Source organism: Gymnogyps californianus, chromosome 1, assembly GCF_018139145.2.
Source record: "Gymnogyps californianus isolate 813 chromosome 1, ASM1813914v2, whole genome shotgun sequence".
Lineage (NCBI taxonomy): Eukaryota > Metazoa > Chordata > Aves > Accipitriformes > Cathartidae > Gymnogyps > Gymnogyps californianus.
In genome coordinates, this window is record NC_059471.1 from 77,090,631 (window position 1) to 77,115,197 (window position 24,567).

A 24,567-nucleotide genomic window follows, 5' to 3' on the forward strand; every position below is an offset into this window, starting at 1 on the left:
TCTGCTTTCAAGTACTATGGTTGCAAGTGTGAGGCATTGGAAATTTTAGGTACAAATCTTTTTTAAAACTTAATTATTTTTATTTTTTACAAAGAATTATAAAATGTATATAAGATGATGAAAAACTCATTTATCCTTTTAAGATTTTTATTCCTAGAGAACTTCTTGAAAAACATTATTCGAAAAATAAAAATCATAGACTCTGCAAAGTACAAAAATTTACATCTTTGCACAGTTCCTGTGCTTTAGCTGTACTGTATTCATTATATACATATATACTAATTTGTGCTTTTAATTACACAAGTTTAGTATAAACTTATAAAATTAAGTCTATGGAGTTAACTATGCAAAAAGGATCTGGGAATAGCAGGAAACTTAACTAAACCATAAGTTAAAAAAAAAAAATCCTAAAATATACCATTTTAGTGAGTCTACTTCAGAGTAGACTATCAATATTACAATTTACTAAACTAATGTCAAATGTTTACAGCAAAAAGTTATTCTTGCCTGCCTCCAACTCTTTAGATATTTACTATATACTAATATGCATATCTGAATGCAGTATCATTCTTATCCACAAAAAAAGTCTTCATTTACGTATGAACTCCATTTTTCTTCAGACTTGCTCTTAGCACTTCAATTTCCTTCCAGTTTCTAAGACAAAAAATAATGAGAAAGGAACACAAAATACAATATGGAGCATGTGAATTGAATGACAAGTATCAACCTATCACAGTTATAAGGCAGAATGCAGGGTACAGAATTAATCTGACGATCTTATTCCTCTAAAGTCTGCATTCTTAACACAAAAATCTTGAAATCAAGAACAATCACATTTCCTTATCTGTCAAATCAATCTAGATATTTGCTTTTAACATAATATTTTAAAAGTTTTAAGGACAGAAGGACTTAAATATCTGTACACTAATAACTCTTCATCACTGTAGAACACCAAAACCTGTGAGATAAATTACCTTTGTCATTCCATAAGCCTGCTCTACAATATTTTATTTCAACAGTTTACTTTATACTATCTATTACTGCGATTCATGTTGGTTTTATGAGCTGTGAGGAAGTATTAATCACTGTTATGAATCAGAAGATGTCATTTCTGCATATGGCTCTCGATCACAGACCTGCAATGTTTTGAAGAGGACTCCTGACATTTGGACATACCTTGTCCACTGAAGATGTCGCATTCAGAAGTTCTTGAAAATTTCTAGATCTTTAGGGGGTACTGGAGGCGTCTTGTTCCAGTCATCTTCAGGATAAGCTTCAAAATTGGAAGTATCCCCATCATTGGATACTTTCGGTACTATGGGAGGCTAGTCAGAACAAGCACAACAAAAATGTACAGTTTCGTCAATGAGCTCCTCTCCATCACATTAAAGCAGAAATTCTGTAAAAGACTGATTAAACAAAAGGGGTACATATTTATAAAAGTTCACCTTTTTCGCTAATAACGAATAGCATGAGAGAGAGAAGCTTGCAGCAACACACACGTTCCAACGCTTTGTCTGTATTGCAGTTAAATATTGTGGTGAAAAGACACTTACAATACAGATACCTCTTTTATTTAGCGCTCAAGTTCTAGCTGCTTTGCAGACTGAAGGTAACTACTGCAAAAGATTACTACAACTAAGCTTCCAGGCATGTGCCGTTACAGCATAATCTGCCACTCTCCTTCCTCACTCCTCCCCTCTTCTGTGGCCTATGAGCAAAAAGGAATGTAATCACATTAGGTGCCTTTCAACTAAGAAAGAGTCTTAATAGCAGTGTGGGTAACTGCTTTCTAATTGAAGGAAAAAAGCCTCCTCTTCGTTGCTTTCAAACAGATTGACCGCTTTTAAGGAAGTTGAAATGACTAACTTGTGTATGCCTCACACTACCTACTATGCTTTCTCCTAGCCTAGCAATAAATTCAAGCAGGTAAAGAAATTACTGCACTGTAAAAACTCATTTCACAAGGACGTCTGTAAAAGCATCTTAATTCAAATGGATCTTTTTAAGGAAACTTGGAGGTACCAAGAGAAATATCTGTTTTCTATTTCTTTCCTCAGAGGATCCTTTGGATTTCTAGTATTGCCCACCAGCTTCACAGTACCTGTAGTTTTTCCTTGTCTTATATCTAGCATCGAGATTACTCTGCCCTTCTGGCTACAGGCTATGAGATAAAGTTCCTTTCTGGAACATTTCCTTAATCACAGGGGTTAATGTGGGGCAAAATCCTTTTCTTCTCTCAAGGGACATTCATCTCTCTATCCCCTTCTCAGTAACAGAGAGTTTAGCTATCATCATGAGTCCAACAAAACAATTTAGGATGAGAAAACCTTACGGGTGATCACCAAACTGGCTCATAAAAGTCATACCACAGACAGAACTATAAAGTACAGCAAAATGTTATTCTGCATCTCCTCAAAAAGATAAAAGTCTGGCTTCCGCTAGCTCTGAGATCTTACCTGATCTTTTGGGCTTAGTTTGAAACAATGCCATCAGCAGGTTTTCAATGGGAAAGAAAGGGTCCCTGAGGGATGGTACTTCTAAGCTTCAGCCAAAAGCCAAGTCCTACTTTTGCATGTGGCAGTCACAGTATACTGCCCAGATGCTTAAGAAAATGTGCAGAATCTCCTCTACTCCAGAGAACTATCTGTTCCACTGTTACCCTCACCTCCCTGTAAGCATTTTGGCAGGAAAACCAGTTTTGTGAAGTGACACACAAAAAGAGAAAAATTAAAATAATTTTGTTAATCTAAAATCGAGGATTTTCCTTTCTCTCTCTCTTTTTTTCTCTCTTTCAGCCATTACTTTTTATAATACTGATATTTAAGATCCTATCAGGACCATGAATCAATGCTCCATTTGTACTATAGGCCAATTCACACTTTTTACAGGGAAAATGGAGCACTGTATCCATTATTTAATATTTTCAATCTCTTCATCAGTATGAAATAGAGTGAGACTGTGAAAATTAATTCTGAAGAATATAGCTGCTTCTAGAAATAACAAAGTAAATTTCTGACCCAATTCACATCCTTGCTCTGAAGTATAATTAAGCAGCATTTCATCTTCTAAGAGCTTAATGTAACCATCACAAAGATTAAGAAACAAGTTTTGGATTCATAATAATCTGAATGCCACGGTGACTCTTTTTTTTTTTTTTTAAATAAAAATGCAACACAAAGGATGTTTGGACCTGAGACTTTTGATTTGTACCTCTAACATTCAGGTTTTAATACTATTTGTTTGTTATTTATTTGGTAATACAGTAGGTTGTCATAAACTTCAGAGTTGAAATACTTATAAAACACGTTATCATCCAGTTTGTGTTCTTTGCAGATTTGTGTGACCAGATTTTACAGTAAATAATTTGAAAAATGTGACTTTATTACAATAGACCTACGTAAAACATCAACTGGGAGTAGTAATCATTAAAAAAAGCCCAAACCCCACCCCACACATTTAAAACAATGTAAACTTTTTTTTTTTAAAGAAAAAAGTCACCTACAGCTTTGTATTAGATGTTGTCTACAAGAATACATCAAGAACATTTTCGTCTCTTATCTATATTGCAAGAACTCAGTTTGAGACATCTAGCCAGAAATTCATTGTAAGAAACTAATGCAAAGAAAAGGAAAACATTTAATCAGTACTTGATTGACTGCATATGGCAACCTATGTTACTGAAAATCACTCCTAGGAGTTAGAAATTTGAGGAAGGAAAGAAAGAAGGCAGTTTACTTCCAAAGGACTTTAAAAAGCATTTTGCAGTGTTGATAGCTTTTGCAAACATCTGCCCTCATATAATAGTAGAATTCAGTGCTGTTAAAAAGTATGTTAGAATTACATTCATAAATCCTTCTCTCTCACCTTCCCTATTCCTCCTACTCCCATATGCTTTACATTTTATTAAAGCATTTACCTGAATTGAACTTGGCACACAAATTTAAAGCCCAGAGTAAAATACTTCCACAGATATAAAGGCAAGGGAAAAAAAAAAAAATCAAAAAAAAAAAAAAATCAAACCAACAAACCGCCAATCCCCCCCACCCCCCCAAACAAAAAAACACCTACAACAAGTAATTACTTACAAAACCCTAAAAGTGAAAATTAAATTTTAAATTAACTAATCAACTTCAGCAAAACAAAGCAGGGATTTTTTTTAGACATTTCATATATAGACAAAAATGCAAGTAGATATTCATATAACTAATTCTGCAGTGTAAAAGGACAAAAATACATGTAATTATTGATGTGTGCACAGACACACGTGCTCATACACACATATGAACACACAGATGCAACAGGCAACAAAACCTCAACAGATCAGCTTAAATGAACAATGATTTCTTCTTGTGATGTCCTATATGGTATTTTGCAGAACATACCTTTAGTCTCCTTTGAGGTACAGCGTCCCAATCTATAGACCTGAACCATCGATGTCTCTTCACATCATCTGCTCCATTCTTTAAAGAAAAAATCAAAATAAATATTTAGTAAGTTATATGTATGCCAAAACATGTATTTCATCATAAGAACTGTGGTATCAAGGCAGACTACTGGTCCATCTAACCTTTTTTCTTTTCTCAGGTGATAATCATTAAAAGATTCTAAAGGATAAATTCACAGTATTATTTCCCTAGCAGCCTGAGTTCCAGCAATAAGATCCAAATTTCTTTTTTTTTTTTTTTTAGCAGCATTCTTCTGACACAAGGGAGATCAAGAATAGGCTTTAAAATACCCACAAAACCATTCACTGCAGTTCTATTCACTTCTGTTTTCTCCAACATTTTAGAGAATGCCTCTTATTCAGATATACTTTCTAATTCTTACACTAATAAAAAAAATAACTGAGGGTTGATGGTGTCAAATAAAAATTATGCCTGGGAAGCACGTAGTTCTATCAAATATTACAGATGTTTAGTGCCGACAACAAGAGGTTCTCAATACTCTTACAAAAGTATATATATAAAAACATTTGTTTTCATTTTAGATACACGGTTAAAGGCATATTTGTCTTGTAATGATTATTCTCTCTGGGCTGATTGTTTTGATTATGCACATAAAGAATGAAAATGTCTTTTTTTTTTTTTTCAGGGAAAAAGTTTTTAGGGAAACTATCATGAAGGACAGCATTAATCCAGACAAATAGGAGTATGATTTCCAGAAATACACAGTTAAACTTTGCATTTAGGATTGCACAACTGAAGTAATGTATGGGAAAATATATCTCAATCTCATGCTTATAAAACCAAAAGCCATAGAAGAGCTGTTCTACATCTTTCCTACAGAATTCTTTTGACCTTGTGCTATGTTCTGCATTACACCTAACATTTTATACCGACCTTCATATTGCCTAATCGTCTTGTCCTGTCAACCACAAGCAGCTTCTTAATAAGGTCTCTGCAGTAAAGAAAATGTTCTCTGTTAAACAAAAGTAATTTATATTTGACTGTCATGCAAATGTTACAGAATATGAGCATACTTCCCTTTGACTAGCTAATACCGTGTATAATTTACCCATTCATTTCCTTCATATTTTAGGACACTTAAGAGTGAATGATAAAAAGGAATAACCTGTTCTAAAAGGAACTTGCAGAATTCTTGCAAGTTCCTTGTAGACTCCTTCAAGAAACAAAGGAGAAAAATATCTCTCTCTCTCCTCACTTGCCCCCACAAGTAGTACCATATCTTTCTTTGCATTTGTGTATTTTGCTGGGCATTCCAAACCTCAAAATGGATCTCAGACCTATTTGGCAGAACACAACTCTAATATATATAAAAAATACAGATAAAGCCACACCCTCAACTTTATACATTGACATTTAAATTCTGTGGCAGCTAAATATTCAGAGAAACCATGGAAGAGCTAGTCATCTGCTTAAAACTAGTAAGATCTATAAGCTTTAATTTCATTGAAAATGAAAAGCCTCCCCTGAGATTCTAGTTCATTCAACAGTTCCACATAAAGCTAAATCAACATTTTAAAAGATGAATGTAAGTTTAGAGACATAAAGGACTTCCATTTTTATAGCAAAGCGCTTTAAACATTAAGCACCAAAAAACTCCAACATAAAGTGAGTATCACAATTTATTGAGTTAGCTTGATTACTTTTGAGTTGAGAGAAAAATCTGGCTTCACATTTCTATAAGCAGTTACTTTTAATCTCAAAGATTACTTTGCTATTTATTTTTAGATTAATAGCATTCTGGTCTCATTGCATAAAGTACCAATGACAGGAAAGAACAAAAGTTTAGCCATCCTTCTTTCTACAGCCTCAAATCAACTTGAGAGATGCAACACTGCATGAAATGCTGGGGATGTACAGAGTACGGCTAATTCCAATTTTTAACTTTGCAGAAGGTTTAAAAAAAACCAACAGCTTTATTTACAGAAAAGAATGCAAACATATTAATGACACACCTGCCTCTCTCCATCTCTAACTGTAACACCTACTATCCCAAAACAAAACCAGTATTCTGTCACCTATCCTTGAAATCACAAAAGTGTATGCACAAAGAATATATGAACTGAGAGTGAATGTGCTAGACTGTTTGAAAAGCTGTCGTATTTGGCAGGAATATAGTTCTAAAATTCAACTGGAAAAATATTTAATTGCCAGATAAAAGGAGAATAAAAAAGTCAAGGTAGAAAGCAATTTTTAAAACTCTCATGATCATTCCAGCCAATCAATGTTTGAATTGGATTAAATCATGTGACTGACTCCTTTCGCAGTCACCTTCGCAGAAATACCTTCTCCTAGTTCTTCACGGAGAAGACTATTCCTCATGGAGAAGGCTACAAGAACAGCTATAACCAGACTTTAAAACAGACTGAAAAGAAAACCAGAAACCCAGAACTAGATTCACAGGCTATATGGCCAAAGATAAATCATGGAGTTTCCTATTCCTATATAACCAGAAAACCAATGGATCATTCTTGGCTTGCTTCAAAAATTCATCTTAGAAAAGAACAGTTAAGAGATGAGCTTGCTCAGTGATACTATGTTGTCACTAAAGATGAAGACATTTGCTGCATTCAATAGAACAAATACCCATTAAATTGAAACAAGTAATAGATAATTTATTACATAGTTTCTAAAGAATAATTTAGAAATTATCATGTTAAAGTCAATCCAATAGATATGTTGCTGTGTGTATTTGGGGAATGAAGTTCTACATCAAGGTCTTTCCAGACCAATAATCATTAAACTGTTGTAGCACTGATGTTTCATTTTATGTTTTCCAAAACTGCCTTTGCAAAGAAAAGTTTACAAAAGCAAAGAAAGAAAAATATAAAGAAATAACTTATAAACTCATTAGTGGCCAAAGAAATAGGTGGAGCATAATTAATACTTATGTTTTATCAGAAATTAAGTAACACAAAACTCTGCTGACAGCCTCATTTTGGAATTTCTAGTTGGTTAACTTATTATCATCATCATGGCAGAAGCTGCTCTTCAGAAGAGATCTGAACTAATGGTCAGATATGTCAAGGACTTCATGTATACAGGACAAAGGACTTGGAGAAAACATCTGATCAAATTGCAAGGCGGCTAACAAAAGGGACACAGTAGAGAGCAGTGTGAAGAGCTGCTAGCTCAGGCCAGAAGAAATAGCACTTATACAAGACACACAGCAGTTATACAGCACAGTAAGAGACAGTGAACACCATGCAGCAGGAGGGAAAGCAGAAGTGGTACAAATTCAAAAGGTAAAAAGCGCGGGAGGGTGATAGGGGGTAGGCGGGTAGAAAAATGTCAATCAGTAAGTTTATGTAGTATATCTAGGTAGAAAAGTTTTCTCAGAGTTCAAAAAGGAAAATAGTTTTGCTGCCTAAGAGCACAGAGTTAAAGTTCAATTGTTATAAACACTGTATAGCACTAATACTTCAGACATAGCCTGGATGTGACAGGACCCAAGATAGTCTTCAGCCTTGCTGAGATAACAACTAATAGGAAGAAGAGAGAGAAAGCAAATGGGATCCAAGTAAGGTAAGAAGCAGGCTGTCTTCTTAGGACAAAATAATTTTGGCACTTGGTTTAAGCTAATGGTGCAGAGATGTTAAAGACTATACAGTTCTGCATATAGTGGTTTAAAAAAGGAAGAGGGTTGATGGAACAAGAGAGATACATTATGCTAACAACTCACTGCAGAAAGCAGGTGAATCCACACAAATGAATGAGATCACCCAAAACCAAGGTGTGAAAGGAAGAAAGCCCAAGCTAGAATCCCATGAGACCCCTTAAAGGCAGGAGTGTAATGGGAATGAGCTGCCAAGCATACACTGAAAGAACATCTGGATAAGAAAGGCTGGGAGAGAAGTGTGTCAACAACTATGTTGATTAATGTATCCTACAATTCATTGGCAGTCACGTCTAGACTGAAGAGCAAAACCTGCATATACATGCTTACTACCATAACCAGGAAACTTCACAGCATCAGGCAGCTTCTGGATAGTAGAAATCAATGTTGGTCTGTGAATGTTGAGCACAAACAGAAGCTAACAGCATCTCTACTTTTAAATGCTTTCACCATGTTAGACAGGTTGCTAGTGATAACCTAATTTGAGCTGTTCACCTTCTGGTCGCACTCTTAATACTTTAGTGCACACAATACTATGTGAGATACTCAGTTTTCTTCGTAAGACAGAGTGGGTTAGGAAGATCAGACAATGAGACTACATTGAATTGGAAACAGCATTGACATAGTAAGGGAAAACTGTTAAAAACAGACACAAATACGAGACACTAATCAGCCTAAGGTGATGTAGACATGCTTGCATTCAGTGCACCTGATGATTCAATGGAGGCTTAAAAAATCCTCCCCAAACGATTATTTTTGCAAGAGAATTCATAAAAGTTCAGAGAAAACTGGACAGATTTCATTAGATTTGCCATACAACATTTTATCTATTTACCTAGTGGTGACAGTAAGCAAGTGCCATCTCTAAGGTCACTTCTTCAAAACACCTTGAATGATTAACCTGGGATGTAAGAATAACTTCCTGTCCTCACTCACTCAATCATCTCTGCTTCTGAGGAGAAACTTCATGTTTAGAATTACACTTCTTCTGTTCTAATGTTTACTAACAATTATTTCAATTATGGAATTTTTAAATAGGGAAAAAAGCATTTCATCTGCAATATACCTGTAACGATTGCAAAATACTATGAATAAAACCCACACATGCATATGTAAGACTGCATATTGAACTGGGGCCCTGCTATCAGAAGTGGAAGTTGATTTTACACTGGAACTTCTGAAGTATCAGAGAGTTAATTCAAGCAGTTACGTTGAGAGTGATTTAACTGGTTCGTATGCATACAAAGGAACAATTTAGTGTTTGCTTCCTGCTCTCCTATTTTTTACTCATATTAAAATTATCTCCTCATATTTCTCCTCTTTTCTTTCTTCCAGGCATCAACCTGGTACCAATGAGCTTTGTACAAGGTGGAAAAGCTTTTAATATTCCAAAATACGCAGAAAAGTAAGAGAGGCAGATACTATCTTACAACTGTATCTCCAGCTTGAAGTCTACCAAACACATAATTTTACTTGGACTGCAAGAGTAAATGTAATCTAAAACATTTTCCAACATGGTGTTTTAGAAAATCAGAATCTGGTATCTGGTCTTCTATGAAGATCCTTTAGAAACAGTGCTCAGGAGGTGTCTAGAATACAAAAGACAGTGTTGGAAGTCATGGACTTACTTTACATATAAATCCAAATGCCTCGGGAAATCAATTTTGCCAGCAAGAATCTTCTGATATATACCAAATGGATTGTCATCAAAAAATGGAGGAAACCTATTTTAATACAGCAAATTTTTAGAGGTTAGAAAAAGAATTTCTATAAAAACATATAAACAGTATTATGTTATAGTAATTCCTCTCAGAAATCATTGATTATATAGTTCTTTTTGGTAGGGCATCATCAATCAAATACTAACTTGAAGAATAACTTAAGGCTGCTATTGCAAAACAGAAAACATTTTTGTATGCAACACACTGAACACAGAATTAAAACTGAAGTATTACAAGAGAGATTTTTGTTATATTAATACAGTAAAAATATCAATTATGAAACAAATTTTCAGTGTTAAAGTAAAAAATACTTTGCCTTTATCTATAAAACCCAAGGGTATACTTTCCAAAACAGCATTATCATTTTTGATCTTGTCCTGTAACTGCAGGCATACCCTTATTCACTAGTTTCTATCTAAAGTGTCAAAGGACCCTCATATGAATACACTGTCCAGTTCAGTTATTTATTGTACTTCTTGAATTCAAGTACATGTTTTGTTAGAGAAGGTTTGAAAGAGACAGACTGTTCAGATCCTGAAATTCTCCCAAAGTGCTGCTGTCTTTCTGTGTTGGACAGATAAAGTACTTATGTCATAATCTTCCCAAGATGATGAGTAAATCAAGATGGAATTAAAATTCAACATGTACTATTTTCTAGAAAGTTCTTCATGAAGTTATGAGCTAACAGAGAGACTACTTCTTGTCTTACAGCTACAGTAAGAATTGAGAGAGTTTTCTGTTGTGCTTCCTTTACTAGTATAAGACATATCCTGATTACTGCCAGAGGCTCAGAGTATGGGTGCATCAGTACAGCCGGTATAAGCAGCTTAGCCCACATGCCAACAGGTTTTCAGAGTGGCAGACACCTTCTTAGAAGTTACTACAGGAAACCTTTTAGGGGAATGGAATAACTACCTACTCATTCACTAATCTCAGTCCCACCCTGACTTCCCTAACATGACCAAAGCATCCCTCTTACTATGCTTCTGTCTCAAAACCCCTACAGAACAGAAAAAAGGGATTTTGAATATCAACCATATTAATAATGTCCAAACACTATTACAGTCCAACCCTTAAAATATTTTCACGTCTCCCTAACATTTTATAATTACTTTCTAAGAGAACTTAACTACGTGTGTACACACAAAAATACAGTGTTGGTGGCTTTGGAAATCATTGGTAGCACAAACGGGGGTGAAAACAACCTTTCTTCATTTCATATTCTTTCCTTAATTTTATGCTACTCAAACTAGCTTATTCCTCAACAAGTACTATATATTATTTCCATTATGTGTTTTCAGAAGTACTAATTTCTGCATTATTCAGCTGATGGTCAAGTGGATTAGCATTTCCTTTGAAACACTGTAAAATTCATCCACTGACAAAACCAAATTCCATCAGAATAGTTAAGTAAAGCTGTCTGTATGCATAAGGTAAAAAAAGTAATACTTCAAAGCACAGAAAAGCATGACAAAACTATCCGGGTTAAGGAAAGACTGAAGAACATTTGTTGGTGTTGTTCAGAAAGCCAGAGTAGTTTCATTATGAAAAATTGAATAGTCTCAGCTAGGAAGAAACTGGAAAATATAAGAATCTCAGGAAAAAAATATTTGTGTTTTTATAAATTCCTGCTTTGACACTAAAGAACAAGGAAGACGTGATAGATATTTAACATGCACAAAATTTTCCCACACCAGAGAGACTATCATACAAAGTTTCTTTTTCAGTTAGGCAACATTACGTCCTTCACATTCTCCAAAGCAAGTTGACAAACAGTACACTCAATTTCCAGTTTTGTATTTGTTATTACATATTACCATCTATAAATGCATAAAGCAATTAGAATGAGACGTTGTAACTATGTATTACAAAGGTGCCAGCTGCAGTAAGCAGATTGATATGAAATGCAGGGTTTTTTTCCTCCATCTCCAAACATTCTGTACACTACTGAAGTGTGAAATTAAGAAGAATAAGAAGTATGTATAAGTTTTTACATATTTACATATGTTTAAATTGCTCTTTGCTTTCCCACTTTGAAAATCCAAAATTACTATGTCTAGAGTTCTTGAGAGAAATTTAAGTCACACTTGGCTATATAATAATTTAATGGCAATACTGCTTAAAGTGCATTTGAACTGTATGCAAAATGAGAATAGCTTTGAAAGATTATATAGTTTTCTTATGGACAAAGCAAATAACTTGAATTTGATACTACTTGTAAATGTCAATCTTCAACACAGCACAGATTTTTAGACAGAATAATGTAAGTATTGTGCTGGAAGCTACCTAATAAATCAACAAAACCCCCCTTGAGTTTCAGACTGTCTTCACACCGTAACACAAATACAAACAGCTGCCTTTTTTCCACCAACTGAAAAGCAGCTTAAAAAAAAAATCTCTGTATATGGGACAACAGCTGCAAACCATTCCTTTTGCTAACTGATGCATAACAATGGCACTGACACTGGTCTCAAAGATAACAGATAGTTTTAGCACTGAAGAAGAGAAGTTGTAAAACCTCAAGGGAAAACACACAAGTCTGAGAACATGAAACCGTAGACAGGAACCATTAGCTACCTAAAATGACAGACCAGCACATCACATATGACCACCAAAGCAAAAATGAAAAACACAAAGCCCTCATTAAATGAGAAAATTCAGTTAGCTACACATCTGATGACAGTACAATTATGACATAACATATCTAATGATAAACAACAAGTATATTTTCCTCTATGGTAGATTGTAACAGAACACATTTACTCAAAATAAATAGATCTTTCAACTCCTATTGACAGTTCATTTCGCTTGTTAGATTAACCCTATGAACTCGATATTACTAACCTGTTCTGTAAAGATTTCTTCTCACCCCTGGTTCTCCCTGTTCTTTCCCCTTCCTATATTTTACTACCTTACAACTAAATGGGACCTTGCCTTAAATCTAGTGTGTGCAGAGCTAGAATTCCATGGGCCTCTAGAGATTAAGTTAGAGAAATAAGACACTGCAGAACAGGAAAGTGTGGTTTTGTTTGTTTGTTTTTAGAGAGACCATTTCCTTATGCACACATCTACCAATCTTTTCAATTGCTTTTGGGATTCAGAGAGAGTAACTTCAGGAAATAACTACCAAATGTCTTAAGTAATTTACTTGCAGACAATAACTTAGTCTTGAAGTCAGGTTTTGTTCACCTTCAAGTAGTTTTCATATTTCCTAAATCTTCTTTGAATTTCAAGGGATAAAGTTACCTAGGACTGCTTTTGCATTAAAAGCCTTGATAGTAAATATCAAGCCGCATCTTGAGTTGGTGAGGAAAAGTGTTTTAAAACACTACTGCCAACATCAGTGAAAAGCTGATAAAATGCTAAAAGCATATGCCCTATGTGACAACCTGCCCTCCTAAAGAAAACACACACAAGCCACAATCACTGCCCCCCTCAACCATCCAAACCCCAGAATCTTAAAAATCCTAAGCAAGTAGTACCAATCTATGCCCCCCTCCTCGACCTCCCCCCCCCAAAAAAAACCCCAAGCCAACCCAAAACCTCCAAACAAAAAAACCCAAACAAACAAACTGGGGTGGAGTCCCTATTCCACCTTTGGATAGGGAATCCACCCAAACACTAAAAAATAAAAAGAATCACCCAATCATTATGAAGAGCATGCCTACAGAAATACTGTAGTAAAAACAGTTACAAAATCACTTGCAGCAGACAGCTGCTCTGTCAATCAGCCTATATAACATCTCAGTTGCCTTTTAGAAATTTGTAATTTATCTCTATTGGTTAAGAGTCTCTATAGCCAAAGTGTTTATATTAACCTTGGGGGAATCCAGATCTCATCACTTGAGCCATAGTGTCAGGACACAGAAGATCCTACATAGAAATGATTGCAGCTGCTCCCTTTTTTTATGAAGGATATATACCGGTCATACTTCAGTAGAATATATAGCAGTCATACTTCAGCGCCCTGCAGTCTTGAGGTCTCACTGACTCCAGAGATGAGATCTTGCTTGACTATCACCTGTAGTCAGTATGTTAACTTTGGGAACCATGTTTCTGTTACTGCTCTATCAACATCTCTGTAAGGCACAGAAAGGAAAAACACCCAATATCCACTTACACTGAGACCACACAGACCAAACAGAGAATGGTCCCACCGAAACCCATGGCAGGAAGGTAAATCACTCAGACTACAGCTGGGAGACTGCAGCACCTGCGCTCGTGTTACAGCACCAGGCACTTTTATCTACAGTCTTCATGCTGTCTAGGACTAAGATTAGTGGCAACAAGGCTGCTGGGAATCTCTTGCTCCTTTCATCCCTCTGAGAAGGATTCCCTTGACCAACCTGGGCCACTCACCCTTACAGGGAGCGGTGGAAGAAAGGTGAAGCCTGGCCTCTGCACAGATCAGCCTACATAAATAACGACTTTTTATTAGACCAGTCAGCCAAGCCTGCCTGGGTCAGTAGGTAACTATTAGTACATTTTTATGCTTTTTCTTTCCAGAAGTTGCCCTGAGATTCAAAGTAAATACATATGCAAGCCTTCAGGACATTAAGAAAGCAAGCAGTGGGCAGCAATGCTGTCCTGGGATAAAGTTTTGATGCTACTGGGTGGACTTCACAGCAAACACGCGATGGATTGGAGCTCTGAAGTGATCATCCATCAGGGGAACTGTCTGCTCAAGCAATCTGATGAGCTTGTCGAAACACCAGAAGAGTCACCAAAGTTACCCTGAACTGATAGTACTGTATAGAGAAAATGAAGAATAAATCCATGCAAGGATATTTTTGTTCCGACCACTCTATGGGGCTGCAGATCCAGAATGAAAGGCCACAGAGGCAACCTGACGCACACTCAGGCAGTGAGAAGGCACAGAGCACACTGGGCCTGGTACCGAAAAGAAGTTCTAACGACTATGAAACCAAAAACTGATGAAATATACTATATTTCTTCCAAAGCTATGAAAGCCTTGCTTTCACTTGCATTTGTTCTACTGCACCAACCACGGCAAAACCAATTTCTTTCAAAATTCCCACTTCCCCCCCCCCCCTCCCCCCCCAGCAAGTACCTTCAAAAGATACAGCCAAGATAAAAAACAAGGAAAAACATGCGGATGCCTTGTTCGGTACACAAGCAGAATTTCACGTTCTCCCTAAACCAGTTATTTATTTTCCCGAAAATAGTATTTCTTTTTTGAAATCAGAGCAAATTAAGACAATTACTTTCATCTACCTAATATTTCAAGTCAGAAACAGTTAATTATATTAATGCCAGAAAATGTCTCTTCAGTTTGAATTTCTATCTTTTGAAAACACTGCTTATCAAGCAAATTCCAAAACATCAAAAGTAGCATTTGAGCAAACTGACTTCCAAACAGACCTTTTAAGCTTTTCCCTGTTCTTTTTTCTTTGGTTTAAAGAAAACCAGTGCTCAGTAGTAATACAAGCTGTACTAATAAAAGTCTTCCTACTTGCCACTATGCATTTTTACAGACCAAAGCTCCCACTGCAAATATTATTTCACTATGCTAGAAATTAATTACAGAAGTTTCAAAGAAAACTGGTAGTCCTCCTCTTCACCCTTTAAGTATAAAGGATTTTATGTCTAAAAATCTAAACTTCAACCAAACCTGAATTTCCAAAACAAATAAGGAAAAGAGCAGCTGTTAAAAAATTCTTAAGTAAACAAAACAAAACAAAAAACCCAAAACCAACGAACAAAACCAACAAACTCAAAAAACCTAAAAAATCCCCATAACAACAGTGATATCTGTTCTTTTGTACAGCTTCCCAATTCCTTTCTTCAGAGTCAGAAATGAAACTGGTATACCAATAAGTTTAGCCCAAATTTGCTATTCCAAATATCATAAACGGAACTAGTAAAGAATCCTGTATTACTGTATTACATAATATTGCTGTGATATAGTAACCATTATCACTTACCCTGACAACATCTCAAATATAAGAATTCCTAGGGCCCACCAATCCACAGCTCTTCCATGGCCTTTGCTTTGTATAACTTCCGGTGCGAGGTACTCGGGAGTACCACAGAGCGTCCATGTCCTGGGAGGAAAAGAAGAAAAAAAACCCACAAAACAAACAACAAAACCAGACTGAAGTGAAACTGAAGTAACAGTAATAGAAAAAAAAAACAAACCACACACACACATAGGAAGTACCCAACATATACCTATGTATTTATTGTATATAGGAAAAAGAGAAAGAAGAAAGACCTCTACAAGATCTAAAAAGACTGCTTTGATGATGCTCTCCAATTCTCCTGTAACAGAGATATATGGAAATTAAGAAACTTCTTGGCTGCAGGAAATATCTGTGCACTGAGTTTCCCCACTGCTGGTATGGTACTCTATCCATTAGGCTATACGTTGTTCTGAAATTAACAGTGGTTTTCACCCTGTAAGCTGCAGACCCCGGAGAGTTCACAGACTACTTCTGACAGGCCCAGCAAAAGGCAAGCTTATTGGTCTTTTCCAGCGAAAGGAAAAATTTTTGTTTAGAAAAAACAAAGGGAAGAGGGGGAGATAAAAAAGTAGTAGTTTAAATCAGTAAATAGCTGCAGACATAAGTAAGATTCCTTTTACAATCTAAGTAACGTTTTTCAAATAGTGTTGAAATGTAACCTGTTATCACTTCAACAATATCCATTAAAAGGAAAACATTTTGTATTTCTAATTATTTAAAATATTTACAAGATGTAGTTAAGCAAGTGTGAGATATGTAAGTAATACTATTTTTGATCTATTTTAATGTCATTTTTAGTCACAGCTTTCTTAATATAAGCTCAGGATATAAAAGTGTTATACTGCTACCTAACTGAAAAGTGTATTTCAAGTTCTATAAATTCATGAAATAAATTGAAGCTAAGCAGTTAATGTTTACAAAGACCAAATTACAATTTGAAACAAAGAATATTCTGAAACCATTTCTTTCAGAAATGTGAGCTCTTCTTTGTAAAAACACCCATGTAGAATTTGCCTTGCTTCACTACCTTGACTTATGTTTAAATACGCATTAGACAAAAAAAAAACGTACTTTCATTCTCAATAAATTACACTTCCCTGATAGCAAGTCAGAAGATGAAACTTGGAAAAAGTGCTCACCAATTCAAGAGAGGATGAAATAACAGCACAGAATAGGAAAGAAAAAAAGTGTGTTGCATTTTAAGAAGAGTTCTAGTAAGATATGACAAAGAGTACAGTCACAAAATTAATGGTCACTGCACACGATTTCTAACTTGCAGCAAAAGAAACTCTAATTGTTTTATTTGTGAGTGCAGGAAGAATCTTCTCCAATTAAATTGGTAACATGGTCCTGAACAAATGCATTAAGATGAATAGTAATCACCTTTAGAAGTAATACACGCTCCTTTCAACTTCTAGTTTTTCCTTCCACTGTTCTGCTAAACTTAACAAACCTTTTTCCTAACTGTAAATTGATATTCAAAATGCACCTTATGGAATCTCAGACTGTCAACATTTTTTTTCTCTCTTTTTGTTTTTTAAAGATTAAATAATACATTTTTCTGAAATTGCAGAATTATTTTAAACAGAGCTTTGGGGTATTTTTTTCTTGTTTTCCTGTTGTTTGGTTGTTTTTTTTAAGCCTTATCCTTGATTCATAAAAATACTTAAGATCAAGGAAGAGGAGCTGTACAGTCAGTCAAGACTTTAAATGAAGATTTATGATGCACAGAGTTGAATTTCTTTAAGCTTGATTTTAATATGGCAAAAGCTAAATTACTCCAGATAAACTGTCAGAATGCGTTAGACACACTATGCACCCATGTGCTCCAATGGTTCTTGAAACTACATTCATTAGTGTAAAGAATATATCTTTAATTTTTATCATAAAAGGGTGGCATAATTTTTATTGCTAGAAAATATAAACTCACATTTTCTAAATCAAGCATACTCAAGAAAATTCTTACATACAGCACTGCTTTACACACTACTGCCATCTAGCAGTTGCCTAGATCAGAACTAGGTAATTAAGAAAAACAGCAAATCTTTGTTGTCTTTTAAAACAAAACAGCCCCCCCTCCCCCACATTTAAAAAGCTGTATTACAATCCATAGTATGAATTTTTATTCATATTGATTTAGCCAGCTCTGCAAATGAAGCCGCTGCCAGTTTTACTGTATTTGGGAAGAAAGGCTGTACAAATAAAGCAGACAGGGCAGGCACATTTGTTTTAATGGACAAACTAGACGATTTGCAGGACAATACCCGACAATGGTCATCCTTTCCTCCCCCAAAATTGCCAACACTATGAATGCCCAAATTCAGCAAAGATGCAGCCTTTGGTGGTTTTCATCCCTTATCAAGGTCATTTATATACAAAAAAAAAAAAAAAAAAAAATCAGTCTAACGTTTGACCATAACTCTCAGGACACACATAATTTGATGGTGACAATGTAACTAAAATGACCCTCAACTACCATACAGGTTAATAACAGGAACTTTTTTATTGAAGCAAAAGGAAAACCACAAATTAAGGAAAGGCCAACATGACTTGAAGTCCCCTAGCTGCATTAGGAAATAAAATTTATTACCGCCAGCAGGTAATCTACTTCTCTTAATTTCAATCAACAAATTTATGTTTACTAACTACACAAAAACTTGGAGGAAGCTCGAATTCTTTGTCAAGCTGTGTATTTGTGCCATAAGATCATGACTTGTATTTCCTCTTTTGTTGGTCATGAAACAAACTATTTAATATTTTGGAAAATGTATCAAGTAAATTCTATAAAAAGATCAAATCGTCTTAAGTATTTTTTTTTATCATTACTATTTCATGACTGTTGCATATTCATCTGAAAATCTAGATCACCCTTTTGAAGATATATTATAAAGCAGAAAAATAAGAATAGACTGTTTCCTTCAAACTGCTACAAAAAGTCCACTGCTCTGGGTTTTCAAGATAAAACCTGAAATACAGGTAAGCAACAGTTGATAAGGTTGAACATGTAATTTTAAAACATGAAAATAAAACAAAGAATCTACTCTGGTCACAAAGATAAGCTACAAAATAATATTTGCATGACTTGTTAAACAGTATTATTTGAAGAAGTTAAGTCTCGATGGTTAAGGTATTTTAGTGTTCTACACCATTCAGCATCCACCTCTGTAGTCCCTGACAGGCTTCTCGCATATGAGCGAGAGATTAACAACAATGTCCTTTTTGGTATTCTCTTCTGGAAGTTTCTCCATAATTATATTCAACGGAGATTGCTTTGTTTCCAGCCCACAAAAGTTTGTTCTGCAAGACATTCTTGCTTCTACGGTGACAAACAATACACTTTGCAAACAAGACTTGCTGTGTCTTGTTTCTTCTCTTCAATCCACTCTGCAGAACAGTCATGAGGCACATCCAGCTTAACAGTGCAGAAGTATCCCCAGTATCTTTAAGGTTAGTCACTTCTCAAGTTTCTAGGAAGACTTTCATAGTTTAAAATTATTTATTTTTTTTAGGAATGTAAACTGAACAAACTAAAATTAACAGTGAATAATATTCCGCAAAAAAAAAATCATGAAAGTCCTAACTTTACCTAAAACTTTCATAACATTCTGAGTGAAATCTGTGCATAAAAAAATAAAAAATTCTATGAACTTTAGTTTTATGCTTCTCTGAAAGACGACAGGAACTAAAAAAAAAACCCCAAAAAACAAGTGAGAAAGATCAGAAACATGTTTAATGGACATAGTATACCCAAAAAGTGGTATATGCTTTCCAGAAAAAGAAAGGTCTAAAAATGTAATGGCTATAAAGTTCAAAGGCTATAAAGTTCAAAGCAAACCCTTTCTACATCCTTCAGGTAACAATCATTTATAAACACGCCCTCCCCATCTTTTTTTCTTGACATTGCCCTTTTTTTAAAGTAGTGGCACATCTATTTTATGTGAACATAGTTACAAGAAACTGAAAAGGTTATTAAGTCTTCAGTTAAGCAACACCAAGGTGGAAAAGAGAAGAAATAAACAGCAGCTGAGGCAAAGACACATTGTTTTGGAGAAAAATTTAGAATTTTTAAAAGTACACTATGACCGAAAAGGGAGGAACAAGGATAAACAGAAGGACATATCAACAAGGAACAGAAGGAGCCAAAAAACCCCTCCTTTCTTTCCTCTTTCTCTAGGAAAAAAAATATTAGAGTCTAGCCCTTCAGAAAATGTACTAGTAAGAAAGTAAATGTGCAGGCTGCTTCCCACAGTGGGAACGTGAGCTACAAGCCAGCCACTCTCTCTAAAGAGCAGCTTAATTGTAGATGGACATGGTGAACACTTCACCCTTCACACATGTTAATGGGAAGAAAGGAAAACGTGTACAGAAAAACCTCAATTAAGCAACTACAGAATCATTCATGGGAAGTATTATATATCAAGAATGTGCAATTGTATTGAAGGTCTTCTGCAGACCATGTTTTATTTTACATATCTTCTGTTCTCTAGGAACACATTTGTTGGTCCTAAGTGGCAGGCTTCCTCACAGCTGTTTGAGAAACATACATACTTTGTGTTTTATTTTCACAATTCATATATACTATATATATATATGTATACATATATACACATACTCACATACATACACATGTAAGTACATGTGTACTTCCTGTGTACACACTTCATTTTTACACATAAAAATGACAAAACATCTCCTATACTTTTGATCAGATAGTCTATGAAACAAAACCTACTGGAGTGCATTAGTGGATAAATCGCTGACAACTATGTATTTTTACAGTGACAAAACCAGACTTGCATAGGTAACTACCTGTGTTCTAACTGATAAAGTCCTTGCTCCTTCCAACTTTATGTTCTGTATTTATATTACCCGTTGTACATTTATAGGTAAATCAGCTACAAATATAAAACTACTATAGTGTTCTATGATTCAATTCAACACAAATTGATCAACTTCACTGCTCCCCGCCCCCAGCAATACGGGACGCAAAAAACCAATTAAAAACAGTAGTGATAACTTGTTTTGATGTCCTGAAATGTATTTGAACAAATTTACTCTTATAGATTCATCTTCCAGATTGAAAAATATGCTCTGATGTGAACTATCATCTTATTTCATGAAGGGTTACTTCTGTTGTGTCTTAAACCCACAGAAATCCAAATTAAGAATAACCACTAAGTGGCAGTATCTACATGTAAAAAGGAAGTCATAAGAATTTGTATGAGAATGTCTTATAAAGAGATCATCCTACTTTCTTACATGGAAGTAGCCTTACCTCTTCCTGCAAAGAATTATTTTTTAATTAAAACCAAAATATTAAAAAAAAGCGCCAACATTTGTAGACCTATCTGCTTGCCCAGTGGAAACTGAATTCAATCAAACATGTTGATATTAAAACACTATGGTTTTAAAACAGACTTTTAGACCTTAAGGGTGAACAGAACCAGCGTACTTAGTCGCCTACCATTCTTCTGTGCCGAGGCAACCCAGCACTGTGAGCATGTAACCCACAGGGAAGCAAACTTATGACCTCCATAACATGATTTGGTTTGTCTCATCTGATGTTTATTTCATGAGGGATCCATTAAGAGTAGCTCTCTCAGATCCACCTTGATTTCAAGTTGATCTTGTAGAATTTCACCCCCACACTGAACTGTTGCAAAAGCAGCATCAAACAGGTAAACAGATTAGTAAAGGGGATGAGCACCTATGTAACGCCTAATTTGCTTACTAGGCTGCCTCAACTAGAACAATCCGATATGGTCTCCCTCAAGAGGTGGCCCAAGGGCATAATACCAAACCCTGTCACACTGCTTTTCTAATATGACAGGCTAGTTTTTTCCTCCCTGTTTTTGAATCCCAGTGACAGCTCTTGCTTCCTTTTAAGAACATGTATTATCATCTTGGAAGGGTAGTTCAAACGGAGAGAACAGAGAATTACTGGGGAAAAAAACTGCAGTATCAAAAAGTTTACATACGCTAGTAAAATGGACGTAAGGCTGACAGTATTGTAGAAGTTACAGTTAAATAAATCACTGCTGCTGAAGCTGGCCTTATTGTTTCTGTCTAGACTCTGTAGTTTCATTTTAGCAACAGGCTACTGAAAACACAGTATCCAGTTTTAAAATGTTATTCCCACATTTCAAAAATCTCTCTAAAAGGAAAGCAGAAGGAAACACGAGTTACAAAACATTTAGCAATTCAATGTGTATGGAGGATTAATGTCCCATTTAACATACTGATGTATATATCTCAATATTTGCTCATATTACTTCACTGAACTCCCTTTTTACAACATGACTACTGAAAACTTAAATATACAAAACTACTCATATAAAAATATTTTTCTACAGTAGCTCATCTGTGATATTGCACCTAGTTATACCTAAGGTGTAATACTGGTTTCCATGCAGCCATTTTAAGACGATCATTTCCTTCATATTAAGGGATTTGACATGTGTGAACCACACAGAGTATTAGGTGAAATGCTAAGCTCTGAAATGAAACTTTTTTCTTCCAACTGTTTAACATGCAAAACGTAATTACCATAACAAAAACCTACTTACCTATCCACCAGTTTTTTAGCAAATCCAAAATCAGTAAGCTTGATATGTCCTTCTTTGTCTAGTAAGATATTTTCAGGTTTTAAGTCTCTGTAAACTATTTCTTTGGAGTGCAGGTATTCTATTGCACAAATAATTTCTGTAGAGTAAAACAGTCCTGTGCTGTTGTTGAAACGCCCCATGTTGCGCAGGTAACTAAAAAGTTCTCCTCCTGGCACATATTCCATTAACATATATAAAAAACGTTCATCATGGTTGGTCCAAAATCTGTAATAAAAATATTATTTTATTGAATAAACAAATTATCTCTCTGATTTGCTTTAGAAGTAAATTTCTGTAAAATGATCTCTGTTGCCCGAACTATGTACATAATTAATTTATGGTTCCTATTCCGCAAATATCAAAACCCCAAGAATCTAGCAGGATTATGTAACAGACATTCAAGTAGCTGACTTAACCTGAAAAGTAAAACAGATAGTTCAGGATGCGCGCAGCACAGGCCAAGAAAGAAAATCTAACTGATAGACTCCGTTGTACAAAACGGGTCTCTGATAAGCACCTAATAACTGACTTAGAATACTGCCAGTCTGCTAAGACCACACAATTCTTACGCACCTTACATTTTATTTAATCAAATATTGCCAAAGTGATGGGGGTGAACAGAATCTGCTTTTGTAAAGATGTTTATGACAGTATGTTCAAAAACAGGACACCAGAGAGTTCTCCTTCCCCTCTCCTATCCCTTCCTCCCTGGAAATATACAGCCCCAACTATGGCATCAGATCACAATGCTTGCTCTTCTATGGTATCTTTAACAAAAACAATAGAAAAGCAAGAATGACAGCAAAACAAGATTCATTTCTGTACCTCAGAATTAACGTAATGATAAGTACCTTCCATTCCTCAGACTGTTCCCTTTAATTTAAGAACTATTATTGTGGTACATTCATTACTAGAGTGCAGTAAAGAGCAGCTAAGGAAGAAAGAAAATCATTCCACGTGGCTTTCAAACGCTTCATTACAGAATACAGGAATCTTCTCTCCCACATTCCCCAAAACTAAGCTGTTTTTCTTTCTACCCACATTAAATAACTCATATACCACACACCCCAATGTAACTCAACAGTTAAGAAGAAAATAAGTATCTGGTAACATCTTAAAGAATATTCTTCCATTTTAAAACAAAGAGCTATCCCTATTACTATGATAATAGATAAAGAACACTGTATCCCTACCTACTTTATTGATACAAGAATAGAAGTTACTTTAGCTTCTAGCAACTGCTTCTGCAGTATCACAAGAATGGAAAGATCAAATATCTTTTTCTTTGGTTTTTTTTTTCCTTCATTAGCTGGTTCCTAATCAAGGCATAGAGTCTCAAGAAAGATAAGCAGAGCAAACTGAGCTTCCAAACCCATGAGTGACTTTTGCTCAGTAAGATTTTCTTTCTTGATACCAGTGCTGAGGCAACCAAGAACATGAGACAGACTATCAGACATCAGCAACAGCTCCTCCATTCCTTCAAAGTGATGAAGAAAGCAGAGCCCAGGCTTGCCTTATGCTTTTATCTACCACTTCCCTATCACAAAGTCATCAACATCATTAATTGGCTATTGATGATGTTCATAATATCTTTATTGACTATGTAAAAACACTCCTGAGATGTATTTTAAGTAGTTAGGCAAAGTTGCAACTACAATAAACAAAGAAAGAGGAACAGGAATGGGCAAAAAAAAGCAAACCACATATTTAAAAAAACATGTACCGGGGAGAGGAAGGGCAAAATCTGACAAAGAATACAGAGGAAAAAAATGGAAGACCTAGACCATTAAAGTACACTATTTTTACTGAAATTAATTTATTTAAGAACTGACTCTTTAAGGTTTGTCTATCCACAGAAAAATGGATACGTTATTTGGTATATCTGAAAAACTGCAAAAAAAAGAACTTTAATATTTGCAATACAGATTGCTTTAAATGGTATTTTAATACAAAAAAGGAAAATATCACAGAACCTGCGATTAGAATAATATGCATGGTGTCATGTAACTTTACAATTCAGCTTCACTACGTGAACTTTGGATGCCATTGTGAACTCTTACAGACAAATAACCTATATTAGCTTATAGGACTGTAAGACATAGTTGATTTTTATTAATTCTTGTTCTCTTGAAAAAAAAAAAAAATCAAAGATACATGTCAAAATTACAGCACAAT

The 24,567-nt window shown here is 35.2% G+C and overlaps 1 protein-coding gene across 1 annotated transcript in view; it reads right to left on the reverse strand.

Moving 5' to 3' along the window:
• Positions 1-510: 510 nt before the first annotated feature.
• The window catches only part of PRKX (protein kinase cAMP-dependent X-linked catalytic subunit), a 57,093-nt gene continuing 33,036 nt past the window's right edge, over positions 511-24,567 (reverse strand). The window contains exons 3-9 of the mRNA XM_050902625.1: positions 22,354-22,617; positions 15,749-15,868; positions 9,711-9,806; positions 5,343-5,400; positions 4,386-4,463; positions 1,177-1,325; positions 511-654 (exon numbers count right to left, since the gene is read on the reverse strand). Coding sequence (XP_050758582.1) covers positions 1,200-1,325; positions 4,386-4,463; positions 5,343-5,400; positions 9,711-9,806; positions 15,749-15,868; positions 22,354-22,617 — 742 coding nt within the window. The 3' untranslated portion in view covers positions 511-654; positions 1,177-1,199. The remainder of the gene's footprint in view (positions 655-1,176; positions 1,326-4,385; positions 4,464-5,342; positions 5,401-9,710; positions 9,807-15,748; positions 15,869-22,353; positions 22,618-24,567) is intronic.